General features: G+C 44.0%; 1 protein-coding gene across 2 annotated transcripts in view; it reads right to left on the bottom strand.

Moving 5' to 3' along the window:
• HTT (huntingtin) overlaps positions 1-25,150 on the bottom strand; it is a 164,828-nt gene that overhangs the window by 121,625 nt on the left and 18,053 nt on the right. Inside the window, exons 3-8 of one of the 2 annotated variants that reach the window (XM_073012553.1) lie at positions 18,158-18,278; positions 14,150-14,209; positions 12,589-12,668; positions 10,208-10,346; positions 2,092-2,233; positions 1,269-1,447 (exon numbers count right to left, since the gene is read on the bottom strand). In XM_073012553.1, the coding sequence (XP_072868654.1) occupies positions 1,269-1,447; positions 2,092-2,233; positions 10,208-10,346; positions 12,589-12,668; positions 14,150-14,209; positions 18,158-18,278 (721 nt within the window). Of the gene's footprint in view, positions 1-1,268; positions 1,448-2,091; positions 2,234-10,207; positions 10,347-12,588; positions 12,669-14,149; positions 14,210-17,880; positions 18,279-25,150 lie in introns of both variants that reach the window. The other variant, XM_073012554.1, reaches the window with a different exon arrangement.

Raw genomic sequence — 25,150 nt, forward strand, 5'->3', positions numbered from 1 at the left:
CATCATTAAGTTTTAAAATAAAAAAGAGTCCTCATCTATAGAGATACTGAAATACTTACAGATTAAGTAAGAGGATGATTGCGGTTTGCTTCCAAATAATAAAAAAAAAAGGGAGAAGTAGGATCATAAATGAAATATAACTGGTCATGACTTGATACTTTTGCATGTATGGAATTCTCAATATAAAGCTAGCTAAAAAAAAAAAAAAAAAAAAAAAAAAACCCGGTAAGGTAAAGATGAAATAAACTATATTTTAAATGTATTATTACCATGGCTACACCCTTTTTACTCAACAAAATATTCAGCAGTGGTTTTTGTGAAGGAAATATAATTAAATGTCATCTCCCATGAGACACTGCTTTTATTCTGTAAAATAACCAAAGGGCAGCTGGTTGGAATAGAACTCTCAGCCCCAACACTTTCTTAGAGTTCACTCTTGCTCAGCTGTTTATCAATAAGCAGCACTTACACGGCCTTCACATGTGCCAGGAAGCATTCTAAGCACTTCACAAACACTACCTAACTCAGTGCTTAAATTATTAGCATTATCTTCAATTCATGATTCTATGCAAGAATCGTTTTAAGTCACTTACAATTTTGTATCCTACAAAATTTAGCTAAATGGCACATATTAAGCACCATAAAAACCTAACATTTTAAGTAAAGTTCAAAAAATCCAATTGCTTAAAATGAGGCTGCATTGTTACACAGTTAGTGAAAATAACCTGAGTAAGCATGCTACAAAGAACTGAAGTCAACTGCCAATCACAGTACATCAGAATTACTGCAGGGTTTCTCTGCATTGGAAAGAGAAGTTCCAACATTTTGTTCTGACACCCCAAAGGACCACATCCCCAGCTCCCTGAGGGGGCATACCACCCTGCCTCGACCAGTGCACCAGGCCACAGGCTCCACGGGGCAGAGGCTGCAGCGGAAATACTCACCACGGGACCCCCAGCACCTACCCCAGAGCCGAGCACACAGTGGGTGCTCAATCAGTATTTACTGGGTGGATGAACGCATATCGTGACCTCTGGTTTTAGAAACAGAGTGGCACCTGAAGAGGCATCACCTGCATCTGACTCACGGTGACAATGACATACAGAGGGAAGGCAGCTAGAGGTCAGCACCTAGGGTTGGAACCGAGCAGCACAGCTCCAGGGTCCACACCTCTAACCCTCGGTTCTGCCGCTTCTCTTCCAAAGTAATCAGTTCTTCGAAAGTCAGCTGTTCACATGCCAGGCCTAGAGTAAACCCTGTGCTCCTACCTGGACAAGCTGCTCTGCAGAAGGAGAGACCTCCATTTCTTTCCGTGTCACTCCGAAGCTGCCTTTCAGGCTTGTATCCTTGACCTGCTGCTGCAGCAAAGGCACCAAATACCTCAGGGTGAGCAGCACGCCAAGAATCAGCAGGGTGGAGTGTTCCTCCTCGACAGGTACCAGTAAGCCTGTGGGGGCGGCAGCAAGATATCTTAACATCCAACTCACTGTTTGGAGATTCCCCGCTTAATTTGTTAAAAAAGAAGAGATCCTGAGAGATCAATATGGCACAAACATGACCGTGAACGAGTACACCATGAGGCCCACTGGGAGTGGCTACACACCCATATCCCTGGCTTGGCAGGGTCCTTTCCAGTGAGCCTCACTGCCTTTGAAAGTCAGGTCGTTATTTCATATCACACATCCAGTGCTCACTTCAGCACCTGCCAGTGTTCATTTCCACAGTTACCCAAACAACAGGAGAAACTGTCAACTGACCCACAGAGAACCCACAGGGACCTGAGGCACAGTCTCAAGCCTCACAGACTCACCGTAGTCAGGGCCGGCACAGATGGAGGACCAGGCCCTGGGTGGCAGGCAGGGCTCACACCAGCCCACACCCACTGCCCAGCTAGGTGTCCCTGGGCATGGCTGCATCTGCAGGGTCACAGAGACCCATGTGTGCTCACAGTAGCCCCAACGCGTTCACATTCAGTCAACCAGTGCCAAACAGCCTGGTCTGGAAGCTGAGGGATCATCTGATTTTAATTATTTCAAAGGTCTATCATGAGTACATGCTGGAGACCCTTCCACCTGTACGCCTGTACCTTACCTAAGAGCACATTTAGTAGCCAGCTATAGAAATACTGTGTCCTTCTTGAGTGCTGGCAGATGCTCACTGCTGATCCAGCAGCTGTCCGCCGAATGGTGGGGGAGCTTGACTTCAGGTTCGCTATGAAGGCCTTTAACAAAACCTATAGAAGCAAAAGTCCAAGCAGATAAAAGATGAAGCTCCTATGAAGCTTACCATGCATTCCATAAAACTTAACTTGAATTAGAAGTTTCCAATTCTTGCAAAGTATAAACAGTTTGAGGCTTTTCCTATAGCTGAACAGAAGTACCCCAAATTTGGGACACTCAAGAGCAGTTCACAGACACGTGTACTCTATTTGCTTCTTTATAATCTTCACTCAGGGGACTGCTCAGCATCCATGTCCTCTCTGCAGGGGTGGAGGCCTCAATTCTAGATACACTCTGCCCACAGTATTTGGGGACAGTTAAAAAAAAAAAATCAACAAATGACAAAGTTAAGGAGAAAAAAGTACCAGCCAACTACAGTAATGCCCCACCCTAAGAGATGGCTTGTAAAAATCCTGCTAATGTCACAAAGTTCTCAGGACTGGAACATCTTCAACTGGAAACATCTGCAATGTAACTGGACGTGACAGCACACTACCCACAACTGTTCTCGTGAGCAATTAGGGAATATTTTCTCACTGGGCCTCTAGAACAATCCAAAGGAGAAACTGCTATAATTCTAATGATGACCATTTAAATCTTGATAAAAATATCCTAAAATTGAAAAGGGGTGACCCATCTAGTCACATTATCTTGGTGACTATGTTACTTAAGAACATCCATTTCCCATTATTCAAAACTATGCTCTGAGCCATGACTTGATTCCAATCATTGTTCAGCACGCACTGAGCAATCACTATGAGTCAGGGACTCTGTCGGAGCTATGCCTGGGCAAACAAGCAGTAAACTAGTAACGGACATCTGATTTATAAACAAGTTTCTCTTCCACAGCATGGTTAGCATCATCTGTTTCTCAGAGGCTTATCGACTCCAAGGGAATTTACACGAGACCTCTGGACACTGTTAGGCACATGATGAGACACCAGCCACAGGACTGCCCCCCACCCCAGCCACAGGACTTCCCCTCACCCCAGCCATAGGACTTCTCCCCACCCCAGCCACAGCTCCCCCCCAACCCACCAAACCACAGGACTTCTCCCCACCCCAGCCACAGCTCCCCCCAAACTCACCAAACCACAGGATTTCTCCCCACCCCAGCCACACCTCCCCCACCCACCCACCAAGCCACAGGACTCCCCCCGTGGCTTACTGCCTCCAATTTCTCCCTGAAAAACCACCTGGAGAATAAAGTAGAATTATCTCTGACAAACTTTTTTAGCTTCAAGAAAAGATATTCACATCTTAAAAAACTACTTTGGCCAGGGGCAGCGGCTCACGCCTGTAATCCCAGCACTTTGGGAGGCTTAAGCGGGTAGATCACTTGAGGTCAGGAGTTTGAGACCAACCTGGCCAACATGGTGAAACTCCGTTTCTACTAAAAATACAAACATTAGCCAGGCATGGTGGTACACACCTGCAGTCCCAGCTACTCAAGAAGCTGAGGCACAAGAATCGCTTGAACCTGGGAGGCAGAGGCTGCAGTGAGCCAAGATTGTGCCATTGCACTCCAGCCTAGGTGACAGAGCAAGACTGTGTCTCAAAAAAAAAAAAAAAATTCATTCTATTGGTCCAAATATACAAGCACAATGAGAGCTACTCATTATTATGATGAGTCAGCACACGGTGAGCTTAAATAGTTTGGAATAATACAGAATAAAATTTAGTCTGAGAGCTCCAAGGGGCCTCCTCAGGTCTAATCTCTACAATCCCAAGAATCCCTTCTCCAAGGCACCTAACAGGAGGCCCCGAGGCCATGCTACAACTCTTCAAACAGGGAGGAGGTACACTGTATTTTAGACTAGATAGCTCCAGTTTTCAACACATGCACAACATACCTTTCAGAGTACTTCAAAAAGGAAGAGATGCATTAATCATTAAACTTCAGAGCCAAGAGTACTTTAAGGAACGGAAATTAAAATCATAATGTGATTCCAGAAAATACCCATCAGGAAGGCTAAAAGTAAAAGCATCAGCAATTCCAAGTGCTAGCGAGGACCAGAGCTCCTGGAGTCCCCACACACAGCAACCAACGGGTGAGCTGGTACAAGCACTCAGGAAAGTTATTTGGCAGTTTCTGCTGCAGCTGACGTGCACACACCCTATCACCCAACAACTCCACCTCTAGCTGTGCATGATGGAAACCTGCACATGTGCTCCAAAAAAAACACCTAAGAGTGGTCACAGCAGCATTGCTCGCAATAGCCAAGAACTAGAAACAACCCAGTGATAATACAATGAATAAACTGCGGTATACACCTACAATGGAATGCTATGAAGCTCCTAAAACTACAGGAACTACTAATACACACGATAATATAGAAGACTCTTAAGAAATTACTGTCGAGCAAAAGAAACCAGACAAAAAGAATACATACCATATGGTCTATGTACACAGAATTTAAAAACAGACTCTGGCATTAGAAGCCAGGACAGTCATGACCTTGGGGGAGGAAGGAAGAAGCAGTGATAGGGGGATGGGGGTGAGGCTTCTGAGCGCTGGTAATACTCTGTCTTGACCTGGGTGGTGGTTACGAGGGTAAGTTCACTTTGTGGTTATTCACCAAGGGATACACTAATGATTTCTGTCCTGTCTGGTATGTACATTTCCTGTCAAGAAAAGGAAAAACAAGGGAGTATCGGTGTTTGGCAGGTAATTCTGAGAATGAGAATACACCAGAGGGTGGGAGACTTCTAATCCAACATGCTGGATTGAACATGTGAAGCTCTGCTACCCAGAAACCCCACAAAAATCATGTAAAGAAGTTGTATAAAGCATAAATGTACACGGACAGAAAGAACAGAACAGGGACACTAGCAGACTACGGGTGTCAACAAAACTTCGGAAGCTAAAAAGTAACAAGGGCTACATAACTGACTGATTTGTTAGCCCATGGGAAGAAGTTCAAATGCAAGCTTTGCTGGGGATGGGGGAGAAGGTATGAGGGATACCAGTGAAAAGCAAGCTTATTCAAGCCACAGAACTCCAAGAAGCGCTCAGGCTTTGGAGGCACTACATACATCTGAAAGTGGAGGGACGGACAGGGTGAAACAGTGGCTTGTCTCATGGCTCCTTGGGCAAATTCCCACCCACTCGCCTGAGGTCTCCCCTCCAATCCAAGGCAGCCCAGGAAGCAGCCCCTTCCCCACCTCCAGCAAAGACTGAGAGGGATAATCTCAAGAGGTGTTTACATAACTGAGGACAGATGTGAGATGCATACAGAAAACAAAAAGAGGGCGCCCTGACCAGCAACAGTGTCAGTCCCCTTCCAGTCCCCGGTTGCAGGATAAACACAGCCAAGCTTATAGTCTCCAAGCAGGAAAATGAGGAATTTCCTTCCAGGGATACTGGCTGACTCAAGAGGAAAAGACTTACAGATACTGGTATTTAAAGATCTAATGATGGGCTCACGCCTGTAATCCCAGAACTGTGGGAGGCTGAGGCAGGTGGATCGCCTGAGGTCAGGTGTTTGAGAACAGCCTGGCCAACATGGCGAAACCCCGTCTCTACTAAAAATACAAAAATTAGCCGGGCGTGGTGGTGCACACCTGTAATCCCAGCTACTTGGGAGGCTGAGGCAGGAGAATTGCTTGAACCTGGGAGGCAGAGGCTTAAGTGAGCCAAAATCGTATCACTGCACTCCAGCCTGGGCAACAGAGCGGCACTCCATCTCAAAAAAAAAAAAAAAAGAAAGAAAGTAAAGAAAATAGCTGGACGTGGTGGTGCATACCTGTAGTCCCAACTACTTGGGAGGCTGAGGCAGAACGGCTGCTTGAGTCCAGGAGTTGGAGGCTGCAGTGAGCTATGATTGCACCACTGCACCTCAACCTGGGCAACAAAGCAAGACCCCATCAAGAGACAAAGAAAAGAAAGAAGTTAAAAACATAACACTGAATAGAAGAGTTTGAGATGGATATCTAAAAAGTACCAGAAAAAGAAAAAGGTAAGATGTGAGTCAACCCAGGAGGACCAACATCCAACTAACTAATTTCAGAAGGAGAGAACACAGAAAATAAAAGGCAAGAATTTATCAGAGAAATGTAAGAAAATTTTCCCAGAACTGAAGTGATATAAGTTTCCAAATTAAAAGGCCTACTGGTCGGGCGCGGTGGCTCACGCCTGTAATCCCAGCACTTTGGGAGGCCGAGGCGGGCGGATTACAAGGTCAGGAGATCGAGACCATCCTGGCTAACACGGTGAAACCCCGTCTCTACTAAAAATACAAAAAAAAAAATTAGCCGGGCATGGTGGTGTGCGCCTGTAGTCCCAGCTACTCGGAGGCTGAGGCAGGAGAATGGCGTGAACCTGGGAGGCAGAGCTTGTAGTGAGCCGAGATCGCGCCACTGCACTCCAGCCTGGGTGACAAAGTGAGACTCCGTCTCAAAAAAAAAATAAAAATAAAAAATAAAAGGCCTACTAAGTACCTAGCACTTCACCTCCCCAAAAATGGAAAGCTTCCAGAGAAAAGCACATTCATGGGTTAAGGAATTGGGTTATGTTGGAGACTTTAAGACAACGGGGCAAAGACTTCACATTTCTGAGGGAAAATGATTTCTACCCCAGAACACTATACCCAGCCAAGTGTACGTGAGAAAAAATGGCATTTTTATGAATGCAAAACTTCATACAATTTACCTCCCATTCATCTTCTCTCAGAAAGCTACTAGAGGATAGAAAGATAAACATATGGCATCTAGGAACTGGGCATCCAACAGGAGAACTGCAAAGGAAATTCCAGGCTGATGGCAAAGAGAAGTCCTAGGATACAAGTGTACAACAGACCTGAAGAGCAATCTGACCAGACTGGGGCAGAGAGCTGGATAACTCAAGATGGATGACTGTACTGGGGAAAAACTGATTTGGTAAATTATCTGTCATGAAAAATTGTACTAAACATATTTTACAAAGAAGTTGGAAGGTGTGAGAAGACAAAAAGGTCAAAGAATAATAAGCAAGTGATACAAAGGTAACGATTCACTCCAGGAAAACAGATGTGAGGATTAACTCCAGGAAAACAAAAAGACATATAATCAAGGCACAAGCCAGCAAAGGGCAAGGCAGCAGCGACAGCCTCTGAAAGGAACCAGGGTCTAAGGAAAGGTGAACCTAGAAGTCAGGATCTGGAAGAAGATTGAACACAATGTGGTGATGAAAGCCAGCACCAGTCTGCCCAAGAAGGTGGCACTGCTGAAGGCCCCAGTCAAGAAGTGGGTGGCTGTCTCCTCCTCCTCCAAGATGCATTCCTAAGGATGCTGGCCCCAGCACAAGCCAACACTGTAGCCCCCACCTCCATGACTAGACCTTGCAGGTGACCCCCCCAATCCCCAGCACTGGGTCACCTAGAACTTCACTAGGGGCTTGGCCTATGAGCAGGTGATCAGCAGATCCCAGGGTGCTGAGAATCCAGCTATGGCCAGGAAGGTACAGTCACCAACTTCGTCTGTCTTCCTTCCCCTCCCCATGTCCTCTCTCCACAGTTTCAACCCAGAGCAAAAAAACACAGCTGTCATCAAATAAGAAATACAAAGAAATATAATACACAACCAACCATGACTATTTACTTAGGTATAATAATGTACACACTGAATTCTGATAGAATTATAGTGTGAAAGTAAAAAATGTCTAAAATTGAAAAAAAAAAAAAAAAGGCAGTAGAAGCATGTTACTTAGAAATGTGGAAGTTGCTGGGTGCAGTGGCTTATGCCTGTAATCCCAGCACTTTGGGAGGCTGACGTGGGTGGATAACCTGAGGTCAGGAGTTCGAGACCAGCCTCACCAATCTGGAGAAACCCCGTCTCTACTAAAAATACAAAATTAGCCGAGCGTGGTGGTGCGTGTCTGTAATCCCAGCTACTCAGGAGGTTGAGGCAGGAGAATCGCTTGAACCCGGGAGGCGGAGGTTGTGGTGAGCCAAGATCACGTCATTGCACTCCAGCCTGGGCAAGAAGAGCAAAACTCCATTGAAAGGAAAGAAGGAAAGAAGGGAAGGAAGGGAAGGAAGGGAAGGAAGGGAAGGAAGGGAAGGAAAGGGAAGGAAAGGGGAGAAAGGGGAGAAAGGGGAGAAAGGGGAGAAAGGGGAGAAAGGGGAGAAAGGAAGAAAGGAAGAAAGGAAGAAAGGAAGAAAGAAAGAAAGAAAGAAAGAAAGAAAGAAAGAGAGAGAGAGAGAGAGAAAGAGAAAGAAAGAAATGTGGAAGTAAATATTGGAAGAAACACTAAGAGTTATGTTTGCCTCTGAGACACAAGGATTAAGAGAAAAAGTAGGAAGGGAACTATCTTTGTTTATAATCCTGTTGGTACTATTGAATTTCACTGATAATACCTTTTTTTGTTTTGTTTTGTTTTTAAGAAATGGCATCTTCTTTTGCCACCCATCCCAGAGTGTGGTGGCACAATCACAGCTCAGTATAGCCTCGAACTCCAACTCCTGGGCTCAAGCAATCCTCCTGCCTCAGTCTCCTGAGTAGCTAGGACCACAGGCACGTGCCATCATGCCCAGCTAACTTTTTTCATTTTTTAGCGATAGGGTCTCACCATGTTACCCAGGCTGGTCTCAAACTCCTGGCCTCCAGCAATCCTCCTACCTCAGCTTCCCATGTAGCTACAATTATAGGCACAAGCCACTGTACCAGGCTCTTGATAATAAATCTGAATAATCATAAATGAGCAGAGAGGTAGCAGAATAGATTTTTTTAAATACCTAAGGTTCAGGAAGGAAGTAATTAATGGACTCTATGTTCAACAAAGTGTTAGCATCATCATACTCAAATGGTGATCGAAATCACGAAAATGATGAGAACTGAGAGTACAAAAACACCATCTATCATCTGAGCTCTGACAGCCAGAGATATCACAGAGGGAACTGCCTTCATCAGAGCCCAGTGTACGGACGGGCAGACTGGCGCTGCGGAGCTCTCACAGCCTCTGACCACAAAGGAGACCTACTCCCACTCCAAAGAGATGGTAATAAAAATAACGGCAAGCAGCAGCTACCATTTACTGAGCATGATGAATTACCACAGTAAATTCTTTAGATTTATGATCTCCCTTCGTCATTCCAAAACCCCATGACTAGTTTGAATATCTCCTTAGTATTAACAAGAAAACTTCAAAGTTCAGAGAAAAAAACATGACAGAGGCTAACAGTTTATTCCAAGTCATTCAGCTAATAAGAGCAGTAGCAGCTAACATCTAAGCCCTTCCTGTGGGCGACTATGCTACACTCTAACACATATTCATTTATTTCACTCTCAGAATTGCCCAATATGGGTCCCATTAAGGCTTATTTTTCAGAATACGAAGGAAATAGCTTAGAGCTGTTGCATAGTTTGCCTAGAGGAAAAGAACCAGTAAAGTGGACAGAATTCTAATCCGAGTCCATCTGATTCCACTCTACCCACTGTGTATCATCACCTTTCAAGAGGGCCACTTGGGCTCAAACCCAGGACTGCCCCACCACAAAGGAAGAGGCTAGGAATCCTGTAATCTGTAGAGCATGTGACAGGGTCACTATTTCTGGACATTATAAACAAACACTAAAGTGGGTTTGAAGGTGGTTTGTTGGAATACACAACAGGGAGCCAACAGGCCCTGAGAGCTGCAGGATGTTCAGACCCACAAGGCCTCATCGGTGAGCTTTCTCCTACCTGCAGTCCTGGCACAGCCATCTTTCCACAGCTAGGTTAAACAGTCACTCTAGTACACTGAAAACCAATCTGGCTCTGGAAATATGCCTTCTGAATTTGCATCTATAAACCATCTCCCAATTCAACTCTTCACCCCACAGTAAGAAATCAGAAGTGGAAAGAAGTCTTTAGGTGCCTCAAAAATAACACAAATGACGGTAGTCTAAATTACGACATACAACATACTCTAAGAAGCACTCCCACACGACTCCCTGCTCAGAAGCTGTAACCCTCCACAGACTCACTCACCGCGTCACTCACATGTTTGTGATCTGAGGCAATAATCGTACCTTAATTTCATTGTCATTTGCAAAATTGCCGAAAGAAGCCATAATTTTGGGAACAGCTGCAGCCAAGGTCTCCTGGACTGATTCCTCGGGTCTCTTGCTTGTTCGACTTAGGCACGGTAGAAGGTTCACCAGGTAAGGCCTGTGTATGCAAAAGAACGCAAGTCATTCCTCCAGCTCTCCTTCAGAAGAAATAGAAGCAATTCATTCCCTGTTAGGGAAAAGCCAGTTTCATATGCCAAACGGTCCCTAATGGGGATGGGCAAAGCTCAGCTGAAAGAACGGGAGAATGAAATGTGGATGAAGCTCAAGTGTCGGGAGACATCCTTCATTTCTCTTATGATCACAGAGGATCTAAAAGGCTGGGTTTAAAAATTATTTGCAGTAAATCGTAATACTTCTTAAAATACTCTTCTTTTTTTACTTTTTATTTATTTATTTATTTATTTTTTGAGACGGAGTCTCGCTCTGTCACCCAGGCTGGAGTGCAGTGGCGCGATCTCGGCTCACTGCAAGCTCCGCCTCCCGGGTTCACACCATTCTCCTGCTTCAGCCTCCCGTGTAGCTGGGACTACAGGCGCCCGCCACCACACTTGCCTAATTTTTTTTTGTCTTTTTGGTAGAGACGGGGTTTCACCATGTTAGCCAGGATGGTCTCTATCTCCTGACCTCGTGATCCGCCTGTCTCGGCCTCCCAAAGTGCTGGGATTACAGGCGTGAGCCACCGTGCCCTGCCAAAATACTCATTTTTAATTAGAAAATAATAGTGTAAGAAAATACCATTTTAAAAACAAAAAATTTTTAATGGAAATAAAGCTTTCCTGAAAAGGGAGAATTATAAATGGTATTGTGAGGGGAGAAGAAAAGCAGAATGTGTAGAACACAGAGCAGTGAGTCACAGATCACAGGAATTCACCCAACACACACAGTGACAGGGCAGGCCAGGTGTGAGGTGCCAGGAGTGGTGCAGCCCTGCCCTCTAGTGGCAGAGCCTGGCAACAAGCAGGGCCTCAGAGGGCAGTGACCACACCACCAGGCTCCTGGGACAGGGAAAGACAGGGAGGCTAGGGAAACCTCCCTAAGGAAATGACTGTTTTGCTGAGAACTGAGGGGAATAAACAAAACAAACAAACCATCAGGAGGAAGAAAAACCTGACTTGTCTGAAGAACTGATCAGGCTAATGAGTCAATGCAGAGTGTCTGAGGTGACAGAGTCAGTTACCAGTCTGGAATCAATCTAAACAGCACTGGGAAACGGGCACAAGAGTTTAAATAAGGGAATGACAAGACCCAATTATGTTCTTTAAGGTCACTTTGGCTGCTATGTGGAGAACCTGGATGTGTTACTTCAGAAATATAAGACATTTTTTGAAATGACAGTAAAAGAAAAAAGACTACACAAAAAGAAATTTCCTTAGTGATTATACCTCTGCACCCATATAAGCTTTTTTGTTTGTTTGTTTGTTTGTTTTTTTGAGACAGGTCTCACTCTGTTGCCCAAGCTGGAGTGCAGTGATGCGATCTTGGCTCAACACGACCTCCACCTCCCAGGCTCAAGTGATCCTCCCACTTCAGCCTCTCCAGTAGCTGTGACTACAGGCACGCACCACCATGCCCGGCTAATTTTTGTATTTTTTGTAGAGGCGGGGTTTCACCATATTGCCTAGTCTGGATCAAGCCATTCACCTGCCTTGGCCTCCTGAAGTGCTGGGGTTACAGGTATGAGCCACTACACCCGATCCATATAAGATTCTTATTGAAACTCAGTTCATACTAATAGTGAGGGTTTAGACCACGTTCCCAGTGACTCAGGATGGAGCTGAGGGTCTATGGGACATCAGCATCAACATATATTGCAGGTTAAGGAGGAAGGAGCTGATGAAAAGTGGTCCTGCTTTTGTTTCTCAAACCGTTAAGACACAACTGTTTTGACTAGACAAAACTATTCATAGTGAAACAACCATATTTTTAACTCATGTAATAGACAAATGGATATTTTGCTATAACTCCTACAGTCAGCAATAATGAAACTGGTACCTCAACCTTCAACAATTTGGCAAGAATCATTTAAGCAAATACTATGTGCAGACACTGTTACTGATGTTTAGGCTGCAACAGAGCGTAAGACAGTAAGACCCCTGCTGTCCTGGGGCACACATCCCGTAAGTCTCTTGGGGGAGGGTGGGATAGAAAATGAACAAGCACACAGACTGTACGTGACACTTTCTGACATGGATTAGTGCTATGACGGAAACAAACAGGGCAAGGTCAATCGCAATTTGGAGGGGGCAGAGAGATTTCTGAAATGACATCTGAGCTGAGACATAAAGGATCAGTAGCAGCTGGCCCCCAACAAAAATCAACATCCAGAATGTACAACTTACCTGCATTTCTGAGGCCGAACCAGGTGAGCCAGCTCAGCAAACCTCCACAGGGCAGCACGCAAACTCCGAGGGGCACCATTCTGAGGGGGTGCAATGAGTGTCGTATTAAGAGTCACACACACTAGTCACCAAGAGGGTTGCATAGAAACGAAGCATTTTCTTTCATTGTTACTTTCTATTTTTAGAGAAAAAGCCATTTAAATGCATAAAACAGCTGGTAACTACTTTAAGATCTAGCGGGCTTCAATTATAAAGACATAAAGTAAGTTACCATTTTTAATTCCCATCTCATCTAATAAAGAGTAACCTTTTGAAGAAAAGTAAAGCAATAGTCTAGCAAACAGCGTTTCCTCCTAGCTGTTAATTATTGAATAAAGATGAAATTCCACACATGCTGCTCAATAAAGTTTGTTCAGTGATGGAAGTAAGGGCCCAAAACCTGGTATTCGATAGCACAGAGGAGGGATTATAGACAATAAGATATAGTCAATAATTTTTTTTTTTTTTGAGACAGGGTCTCACTTGCTCGCCCAGGCTGAAGGGCAGTGGCACAATCTCAGCTCACTGCAGATTCAACCTTCCAGGCTCCATTTATCCTCCCACCTCCACCTCCCAAGTAACTGGGACTATAGTTGTGCACCACCGCACCTAGCTCATTTCTGTACAGACAGCGTTTTGCCATGGTGCCCATGCTGGTCTCAAACTCCTGGTCTCAAGCAATCCACCTGCCTCAGCTTCCTGAAGTGCTGGGACTACAGGTACGAGCCACCACACCCGGACTGATTTTATTTCATTTTTATTTTTATTTTTTGAGACGAAGTCTCACTTTGTTGCCCAGGCTGGAGTGCAGTGGTGTGATCACGGCTCAATGCAACCTCCACCGCCCAGGTTCAAGTGATTCTCCCACCTCAGCCTCCCGAGTAGCTGGGATTACAGGCGCCCGCCACCACGACCGGCTAATCTTTGTATTTTTAGTAGAGATAGGGTTTCTCCATGTTGGCCAGGCTGGTCTCGAGCTCCTTATCTCAGGTGATCGCCAGCCTCAGCCTCCCAAAATGCTGGGATTACAGGCATGAGCCACCGGGCCCTGACTATTTTAGTTATTTTAAAATGTACAATCAGACCCAGTGCGGTGGCTCACACCTGTAATGCCAGCACTTTGAGAGGCCGAGGCGGGCGGATCACCTGAGGTCAGGAGTTTGAGACCAGCCCAAAGTTTGCTTGAACCTGGAAGGCGGAGGCTGCAGTAAGCCAAGATCGTGCCACTGCACTCCAGCCTGGATGAAAACACAAGACTCTGTCTCAAAATTAAAATAAAATAAAATAAAATAAAATAAAATAAAATAAGTAAAAGAGTGCAACTGGATTGTTTGTAACACAAAGGATAAATGCTTGAGGGGATGGATAGCCAACTTTCCATGATGTGATTATATATCATATACCTGTATCAAAATATCTCATATACCTCATAAATATACACACTCACATGTACCTACAAAATATGTGTACCTATAAAAATTTAAAATTTAAGACATTTTTAAAAAAGAAAAGCGGGGCCCACCTTTTTAATTTCTTTATAGAGCTCGAGCTGTAACCTTGGAAGATTAGAATCCATCAAAGCCTACAACAAAACACAAGAGATTTATTTATGGAAGACACATCCCATCATCAATTCTAAAACGAGCTAAAAGGAAACTAAGATTTCAATTTTGGGGCAAAGCAAAACATAACAGCAACTAAATTAAGAACATATTCATTACAAAAGAAAGAAGCATATATATGCAGGAAGTTACTGAATAAACTAGATACAGGTCATTCACTTAAACAGAAAAATGGAAAGAAAAACAATTTAACTTTCACTATCATCAAATGCTACATAACATCAAAATTAAAATGGGAGATGGTTCAAATATAATAAATCCTGGCTGGTGGGGTGGCTCATGCCTGTAATCCCAGCACTTTGGAAGGCTGAGGCGGGAAGATCACCTGAGGTTAGGAGTTTGAGACCAGCCTGACCAACATGGAAAAACGCCGTCTCTACTAAAAAATACAAAAATCGGGCATGGTGGTGGGTGCCTGTAATCCCAGCTACTCAAGAGGCTGAGACAGGAGAACTGCTTGAACCCGGGAGGCGGAGGTTGCGGTGAGCCAAGATCACACCATTGCACTCCAGCCTGGGCAACAAGAGCAAAACTCCATCTCAAAAAAAAAAAATTATATGTATATAATTTTTATTTTTGTATATAAATCCTAAAGTCCCTGGAGTAAATCTTCAATCTTCACTAGCAGAACATTCCGTTGGATGGCACAGGCTCAGACGGTGCCCTGGAATCTGCAGGGTCCCAGGCACTGTGGGTGTACTTAGAAAACCCCAGAGCCGCACTCTGGCCCAGAACACTCTCGAGGCCGAGTCCCGCATGCTTTCTGCAGGTGTGGCCCCTCCTCACTGTCAGGTATGCCCATGGTCCCCTGCCCCCCTGACCCAGAGCCCACGGCCAGCCGGGGCCACATGTTCCTCACAGCACATCTCTCAACCCTCCCTGCTCACTTGTGAGGCTAAACCAGAAATTATGTCCACATGGTCAACTTCAAGCCAGTAACGATGCTAAGGGCACAAAGTCCACATTAGAGAAGCGTTTCTCAAGCTAGGGGACAGGACAGGGAAGACTTTGGTGCCCCACTCTCACCCACGGGAGCCTTCTCTTCCAAATGCTTGCCCACCCAAGAGGGAGGAAGTTGTGCCAAACATCAGCCGATGATCTCTTTGACCGTGGCATGGGCAGTCGATATAAATGGACTGAGGTGTACCTTAGTAAAACTTGTGGGTTAACCTACTAGGTCAGCAAGCTTGAAAATCAAAACCAGATCACGTTCTGGGAAATTCTGAGGGGTAATAACATCTCAGAAATGTTTAAATCCTGATCCTGTTGTTGAAGTTTGTACTGAAAGTCCTTAAATGAGCAAAGCGAGTTGGACATTTATTTAAACATTACTTCTTAAATAAAACTAGAAGCCTTATCAAACCTTGATTTAGCTTTACAAATGTTTTGTAAACAAATACCAAGTTTATTTTATAAGAGAAAACTAAAACTCGGCCCCTCCTAAGAGCAGGGAATGGGCTCTCACAATCTACACCAGTCGCTGGGTGATGGCAGCGTGCCGCTGGCCTCTTCCCTCTTGCCCCTGCTTCTACAGACACACAGGTGGCTGCCTCTCCTCACAGCCCTGCCACCATCCTGGCTCGAGGCCCCGCACTCCTGCTGGGCCTACTCACTCCCACCTGGACTCCCTCCCACCTCTGTCCTCCTCTATCCCACGTCCTTACTAGGTCACTCTTCCTAAATGATACACTCCCCTGACCACATCAAAAGTCTTCAAGAGCCCCTAATTCTCCACCCAACAAGGTACAACTCCTTGACCTGACCCTCAGGGTGTCCCACTCTCTGGCAGCATAAGATGCGTTCCCCCTCCTCTCAGCCTCCACAGCTTCCTGGCACCCCTCGAACCAAGAGGCGGTGATGATTAAGAAGGTCTCCAATCTACCCTTTCACCTATTGGCTACTGTCTCCAGGAAGCCTTCCCTGCCTCCCTAGACAGAAATTACTTCAGCCTCCTGACGGTGGTGATTTGTCAGTGCCTCACAGAACGGAGACTTTATGCTACATATGAAGTTCTTGCTGGACATACATGCTTCACCGCCTGAGACTAACCTACTTGAGGGAGGCGTGCTGCCAGGCTATGTCAGATACCCAGTGCATTTCTCTACATTTTCTTGGGCTACGAAGAACCTGGTTCTCACCATACACACACAGCCACACTCATGAGAAGACAAAGTCTAGGACCTGAAGGCTAAGTGACTGTGCCTGGGCTCCCTACACCTGGCCTGGGGTCACACATGCTCTCCCACACCTGCCCCTCCTCTGCCACAGTGAGAGTAAACCTAGCCAGATCCTGATCCCACTGTCAGCCCACTGGGCCTGGCAACTGCATCATCTGAGGAAGCAGGAATCTGAGAGTAGCCAAACCCTGCTGCACCAAACTTAAGCAAAAGGGAGAAATGGCTGGAAACAAAGAAGAGGAAATGGGAAAGAAGCAAGGAGACAGCCGGGAAGAGCACCTGCGACCTAAAACCACAACCCAGGGCCGTGGCCTACAGCCCACAGATACACCAAGCCACTGTGTCCAGCAATCCCTAGAAAAAGATGAAGGAGGTTTAAAAAAGAACAATACTTACACGTTAAATGACCAATATTAGAAGAGTTTCTGGTCATATTGTTTTCTCTGCCCTCTTAACGTCCCATTTGCCGTGAACCAAGGCAACCTGGGATAGTCCTCTTTTTAGATTTTCTGACTCTGAGGATCAAATATCAAGAACTGAAACATCAAGGGCCAGGCACAGTGGCTCACACCTGTGATCCCAGCACTTTGTGAAACCAAGGAGGGAGGATTACTTGAGCCCAGGTGTTCAAGACCAGCCTGGGCAACCTGGCGAGATCCCATGTCTACAAATAATTTTTAAAATTAGCTGGGCATGGTGGTGCACGCCTGTAGTCCCAGCTACTCAAGAAGCCAGGCCAGGATGATAGCTTGAGCCCAGTAGCTCAAGGCTGCAGTGAGCCATGATCAGCCACTGCACTCCAGCCTGGGTGACTGAGCAAGACCCTGTCTCATCCAAAAAAGACCGCCCTGGTCCTGCCAGTGGGAGTAACAGAAGCAAGCAAGGATATTTAGGCCTGTGGAAAAGCAAGCTTAACTGGAAGCAGGCCCTAAATATGCTATGGGATGCCATCCACAGGCAAGTGGTGCCAACGACCAGCAGGCACGGAGAACAAGGTGAAACTGATACGGGTCACCGCATGAGTGAGATGCAAGAAAAGCAGGAATTGCAAGCAGAGAGAGAAGACAGTGACCACTCTAGGGACAAGAGAGGGAGCTAGAATCCCAAGACTCCAGAGAAGCCAGCGTCCTGACCACAGAAAGCGTGATTAGCCAAACAACAAAGTGCTAGCCACAAAGGAAAGATTCCCTGAGCAAAAGGATAGCATGGAATCCATGTAATGGAAAAAGAGAAGCAGTGCCACACCCATCAATCTTGCTGCATAAGAGTGTAAGGATGTCATGATTAATAAGAATACTTCTTACCACTTTGAGGATCCGGTAGTGGCAATTAGTGCATTTAATCCTCACACAGACACACACTCATACACATGCCACAAAAACTTTGATCCCATTTTATAGTTAAGAAAACTGAGACTCATAGAAATGTGGACATAGCTCTGGCTTCTCTGGTACCTGTAGTGACATTTTCCCAGGAGCATCCAGTGGCCACCATCGGTTCCCTTCATTGACCTAGGCACCATGCAGGCACAAGGGTCAACACAGTTCCTTCTGACCAGGCAGGTGTGGCAAGCAATGCAGGCAGATACCAGAGCACCTCCAAACCACACACCAGAAAGGAAAAAAGTGCAGACATCCTCAGGGGCTCAAAACAGAAGAACACTCAACGATGGCTTCTTCTCTTAGCCTACAACAATGATATTTCTGGGAACACCATCCACGCGGTTCTTACTTTGATAACTTTGTTGAGGCATTCATCAGCCACCATTCTGACATCCGACTCTGCGTCATCACTGCACAGCAGAAAAAGTTCCATAGCGATGCCCAGAAGTTTCTGAAATTCTGGAGAATTTCTAAGCGAAAAAGAAGAGAAACCGTCAAGAGGAGCCTAAGGTGACATGACAATGAAATGTAATGAGGTATCCAGTGTCCTGCACGGAATTCTGGAACAGAAAAGGGACATTACATAGAAATTAAGAAAATCTGAATAAAGTCTGCACTTTAGTTAACAGCATATCGATACTGATTCATTAAACATGAAAATGTCTCATACTAAATTAAGATAATAACTAGGGTAACTGGATGTAGGGTATATGAAAACTCTCTACCCTAATTTTTTTCTATAAATCTAAAACTATTCCAAAGTAAAGTTTACTTTTTAAAAAAGAAGATATTGTACTTGTAAGGCAATTCTCGTTTTTTCTTTTTAAATTTTCGTTTGAAAACTTCAGATACTTCAATCCCAGAAAACCCGCTGCTCTCTGTCAAAAGTTTACTTTTACTCTTAACCTGCGATATTCTTGGAACCTTGAAAAATCAGTTCAGCAGTATATCTCTCTTGCCCCTTTTTAATTTTGCTTTCGGTCTGGGCCAAAGTGTAACCGTATTTCACCCTAAGTTGCCAGATGATCATGGTCACATTGTGTTTTTGTTGTGCTGGATGAACTATCAAAGAGTCACAAAACCTGGAGTTTGTTTACTATTCGTAAACGATTTGTAAATGTTTAATTGAGAGAAGCTGTTCAGGCCATCATGCTCCAACTGTCTAAACAAAGCCAAGAGAGCTAAACTGATGAGCCACGTCCATGAAACTGACTTCACAGCATTCGGAAGCATCCAAACCAGTAACACAAGGATGTACTTGAAGTAAGTCCAAGAATAGCAAATCCCAGTAATACAGGGGATGTGCTATTTTTGAAGCATCAAAATGAGATTGCTCTTTCATGATCTCAATCTAACTTACTCTGAAACCAAATCTCTTTTTCTCTTTAGGTAAAAATTGCAAACAATGGTTGGAAGATAGCCATGAGCCTAAGAGGCAACAAAGGTCCACATCAGTAACAATCAACAAACTTACAAAAGCACAAAACATTCTCCTGCCTCAGCCTCCCGAGTAGCTGGGACTACAGGCGCCCGCCACCTCACCCGGCTAGTTTTTTGTATTTTTTAGTAGAGACGGGGTTTCACTGTGTTAGCCAGGATGGTCTCGATCTCCTGACCTCGTGATCCGCCCGTCTCAAAAAAAAAAAAAAAAAAAAAAAAAAGCACAAAACAAAACGTGCCATTTAGCAGTATTTCAGACTTAGATATCTATGTGGAATACAGCCTTGAATGATGAACGGAGGAAAGGTCTTTGAAATGATAGATCATTCCAACACTGAGCTCCAAAGCAGTACTGTCAACAGAAACAGAATGTAAGCCACACTTTTACATTTCCCAGCTGACATATCAAAAGTAAAAAGAAAATAGGCAAGATTTTCAAAATATTTCGTTTAACCCAATACACCCAAAGTATTATTTCAACATGTAATTAATGTGAAGAAATGATTAAGATACATAACAACATTTTTTACAGCACATCTCAATTCAGACACTAAATTTTCATCAGAAAACCTTTACCTGTGATTAGCCTTCATAAAATTCAGTAGAAAAAGTTCATATACTATTCCCAACCACACTTAAAAGTTTTCCAGTAACTAAACATTGATTTTTACATTTAAATTTAATAAAATAGATATAGGGCCAATCAGTTTATCTATTTCTTCTTGAGAGAGCTTTAATAGTTTGTGTGTCTTTCAAGGAACTTATCCATTTCATCTATAAGTTATCAAATTTATTGGCATAAAGTTGTTCATAATATTCCCATATAGTCCTTTTAATTATTATTATTTTTTGAGACGGAGTCTCACTCTGTCACCCAGGCTGGAGCGCAATGGTGCCATCTCAGCTCACTGCAACCTCTGCCTCTCAGGTTCAAGCAATTCTCCTGCCTCAGCCTCCCGAGTAGCTGGGACTACAGGCGCACGGCACCACGACCAGCTAATTTTTGTATTCTTAGTAGAGACAGAGTTTTACCATATTGGGCAGGCTGGTCTTAAACTTCTGACCTCAGGTGATCTGTCCACCTCGGCCTCCCAAAGTGCTGGGATTACAGGCGTGAGCCACCGCACCTGCCTCATATAGTCCTTTTAATATCTATATAATCTATACTACTGTCATCTCCCTCATTCCTGATATTGATAATTTGTGACTTCACTTTTTTTCCTATTAGTCTCACCAATTTATTGATGTTCTTGATGAACTAGCTTTTGGTTTTATTGATTTTCTATGTATTTTTGTTTCCTATTTTACTGACTTCTGCTCTTATCTCTATGATGTCCATTCTTCTAGTAACTGTTTTTGTTTTTGAGACAGGGTCTCATTCTGTTGCCCAGGGTGGAGCGCAGTGGCACAATCACAGTTCACTGCAGCCTCAACCTCCCAGGCTCAAGCAATCCTCCCACCTTAGACTCCTGGTTAGCTGGGACTACAGGCACATGCCACCACACCTGGCTAATTTTCTGTGTTTTTTGTAGATATGGAGTCTCCCTATGCTGCCCAGGCTGGTCTTGAACTGCCAGTCTCAAACAATCCGCCTGCCTTGGCCTCCCAAAGTGGCAGAATTGCAGGCATGAGCCACTGTACCTGGCCCTTCTGGTAACTCTGGATTCCATTTGCTTGTCATTTTCAAGTTTCCCAAGGCAGAAGCTGAGGTCATTGATTTGAAATCTTTCTTTACTAAAACAGGCATTTAACGCTAGAAATTTCCCTTTACTATACTATAACAGCACCCCACAAGTATAGAAATCTATTGTTTTCATATCAGTCAATCCAAAAGACTTTCAGCTTTCCCTTTTGACTTCACTTCTGACCCATGGGCCACTTAGAAATGAGTTTTTCCACATATCTGAGGCTTTTCCAGGTTATCTTCCTATAATATATTCCAACTTAATGATACTGAGGTCGGAAAACATACTCGAATAATTTGAATGCATTTAATTTAGAGACTTGTTTTATGGCCCAGCATCTGCTCTATCTTGGCAGACATTCTGTGAGCACTTGAGAGAGTGTCTCTTCTGCTGGTGCCGGGGGGAGTGTCCTGTAAATGCCAATCAGGTTGCATAGGGACGGTGTTGTTCAAGTGTTCTAGATCCAGATATCATGGCTACATGTTCTACAAATCATTGAGAGAAGCTACTGAAATCTCTATCACTGTGGATTTGTCTGTGTCTACTCGTAGTTGTTAGGCTTTGCTTCGTGTATTTTAGCTCCGTAGTCAGGTGCATAAACATTTCAGCTTGTTATATGCAGGGCTGATGAACGAATCCCCTTCCTTATTACGAAACAACCATCTCATCCTAGGCAATAGCCTTTGCTCTGAAATCCACTTTGTCTGATATTAACAGAACCAGTCTAGCTTGCATCTAATTCTTGTAAGCACAGTGAACTTCTTTCTGTTCTGTTACTTGTAGGCTATTTTTGCCTTTACATTTAGAATATGTTTCTTGCAGGCAGCAGCATATACTGGGTCTTACTTTTCCACTCAATCCGAAAAATATCTTTTACATTTAATGTCCTTTTTGACATAACTAGGTTTAAATCTACCATCAAGCTCTTTCTTTCCTTTATTTGCCTCTTCCCCTATTTCTGGCTTCTTTGGGATTCACTATTTTTATGATTCTAATCTCCTTTTTTGGTTCATTAGCTATAACTCCTTGTTGTGCTTTTAGTTGTTGCTTAATTGTTTATACTATGTACCTTTATCACAATCTATCTTAATGATATTATGCCATTTCACATGCAGCATAAATTAGTTTCCTGCAGCTGCTGTAACAAATTACCACAAACTGTGTGGCTTAAAACAAACAAAAAAAATTTTATTCTTTCACAGTTTCAGAGACCAGAGTCCAAAATTAGTATCACTGAGCTGAAATTAAGGAACTGGCAGCACCACATTCCCTCTGGAATAGGCTCTAAAGGAGAATTGCTCCTACCTCTTCCAGCTTTGGTGGCTACTGCATTCCTTGGCTTATAGCTTCATCACTCCAATTTTCAAGGCCAGCACCTTCAAATCTGTCTGTCCTATCTTCACATGGCCTTCTCTGTGTATGTAAAATCTCCCTCTGCCTCCTTTGCACACACATGATTGCATTTAGTACCTACCCAAATCATGCAAGACAGCCCCTCATCTCAAGATCCTGAATTTAATCACACCATGAAACCATTTTCCTTATAAAGTAACATTTACAGGTTCCAGGGATTAGGACTCGATATCTTTTGGGAAAAGACGGAAACATTATTCTGTCCAGCACAAATACATGTCAATTTCTGCTCTTCCAGCCTTTATGCTATTGTCATACAATTCACTTCTACATGTTATAAACACTGAAATATATTACTTTTGTTGCAAACAATTAATTTAATCTCTTTTTAATATTAGGCGGGGTCAGAGTAATGAAACTCAGTCTGGGGCTAGGCAGGCAAACCCTTCTGAGTACTCTACCTGCTGCTCTATGAGAGCCGAGGTTTTCCACTCCGACTTGTGTGATTAGAAATTCTTCCTGGCCCTGTGTGAGTTTCAGCAATTGTTGCTTCTAATCCTTTTAAGTGGTCCTACCTGCAGCCCTGGGTCATTTCCTCACGAGCATGTGCTCATCAATACTCAGCTACACGTAACATGAGAGGGTACTGTGCAGTTATCCGGAGCTCCCTCTGCAGCTCTCTTCCCTGGTATTTTTCCGTACGGGCTCTAGCCACCTTGCATCTCTGGACTCCCAGCTCTGCCTCCTCAACCCAGCAAACCACTGGCTCAGCCTCCGTTTCCTTTCAGTTTTTCCTCTTGCCATGGCCAGGCAGCAATGTAAGGAAATTGTAGGGCTCTCCACATTAATTTTCCTGTGATAAGTACTCTTCTTTGCCTAATGCCCAATAACTTGAAAACCACTGTTACATATATTGTATCCATTTTCAGCTATTTCAAGGCAAGAAGATAAATGCTGTCCTTGTTATTCTATCTTAGCTAGAAGCAAAAATCTTTATTTTTTAACTGAATTTTTTAACACATTGTTAATATATTTTCCAGTCACAAATATAAATATCTATTGATCAGAAGTGGTGGCTCATGCCTGTAATCTCAGTGCTTTGGGAGGCCAAGGTGGGATGATCGCTTGGGCCCAGGAATTCTAGACCAGCCTGGGCAACACAGCAAGATCCCATCTATAAAACATTTAAAACTTAGCCAGGTATAGCAAAATGCCTAAAGTCCCCCAGGTACTCAAAAGGCTGAGGCAGAAGGATCACTTGTGCCCAGGAGTTCAGGCTGCAGTGGGCTATGACTGTGCAACTGCATTCAGCCTGGGTGACAGAGTAAGACCCTGTCTCTAAAAAAAAATTTTTTTTAATAAAAAGTAAACAAGAAAAAAAAATCTATGAATGTTAACTAACACTCTCTTGTATAAATGTATCTGGCCAGGTGCAGTGGCTCACGCCTCTAATCCTGACACTTTGGGAGGCCGAGGGGGATCGATCACAAGGTTAGGAGTTCGAGACCAATCTGGTCAACACAGTGAAACCCTATCTCTACTAAAAATACAAAAAATTAGCTGGGTGTGGAGGTGTTAGCCTGTATTCCCAGCTATTCGGGAGGCTGAGGCAGGAGAATCATGTGAACCCAGGAGGCGGAGGTTGCAGTGAGCTGAGATCGCACCATCGCACTCCGGCCCCGGCAACAGTGCAAGACTGTCTCAATAAATAAATAAATAAATGTATCTTAATTTTTCAATCCCCCTTTTAGTGGTAAGCTATTAAGGTTATTTTTAATTTTCTAATGGGATGAACAGCACTGCACCAATATCATTACACACTTTCCTAGGGTAAGCGCCCTAGGTCAGACACATAATAATCTAAAGCTTTATGCTTTCCCAAATTGCCTTCTTAGAAGGTTGTATCACCTCTGACAAAAATCTGCATATTCTTAATGTTTGCCAACTTGACAGGTAAAAAAGGTTCTTATTTTTGTTTTAGTCTCAGTCTGCTGATTACTAGGGTCCTAATCAGCTTGAGTTGCTATAACAAAATACTACATATAGACTAGGTGTTTTAAACAACAGGCACTTACTCGTCACAGTTCTGGAGGCTGGGAGTCGGAGAACAAGGTGCCGACGGGTTGATAGTCTTTTCTTAATGATTTATAATTGCTCTTTTTTTTTTTTTTTTTTTTTTTTTTTTTGTGAGAAGGAGTCTCGCTCTGCCGCCCAGGCTGGAGTGCAGTGGCCGGATCTCAGCTCACTGCAAGCTCCGCCTCCCGGGTTCACGCCATTCTCCTGCCTCAGCCTCCCGAGTAGCTGGGACTACAGGCGCCCACCACCGCGCCCGGCTAATTTTTTGTATTTTTAGTAGAGACGGGGTTTCACCGTGATAGCCAGGATGGTCTCGATCTCCTGACCTTGTGATCCGCCCGTCTCGGCCTCCCAAATATAATTGCTCTTTACACAGGCTAGTAACCTTTGATCTACATGCTGTCAATACTTTCCCCAAGTTCAATTTACTTTCAATTTTGTTGAAGGTGGATTTTGACATATTTAACTATATTCTAGTCAAAACAGTTTTTTCCTTCATAATGTTAGCCTTCCTCAAACTAAGATTACACTTTTTGAAGAAAGTATTTCACTTTTTCACATTTAGGTAATTAATCAGAATTTTATGCTTGTTTGCAATATGAGGTAGAGATATAATGTTGTCCCAAAGTCAGAGAAATACATCATTTCCCTCATTTCCCTACTAATACAAATATGTTACACCCATCATAAATCCACACACATACACACACTCTTCTTTCTGTTCTATACCTGTTCTAATGTCCAATCACTATTTTAATGTCACATATATCAAGTCTCACCATATTAGC

The sequence above is a fragment of the Chlorocebus sabaeus genome, chromosome 27 (genome assembly GCF_047675955.1).
Source record: "Chlorocebus sabaeus isolate Y175 chromosome 27, mChlSab1.0.hap1, whole genome shotgun sequence".
NCBI lineage: Eukaryota > Metazoa > Chordata > Mammalia > Primates > Cercopithecidae > Chlorocebus > Chlorocebus sabaeus.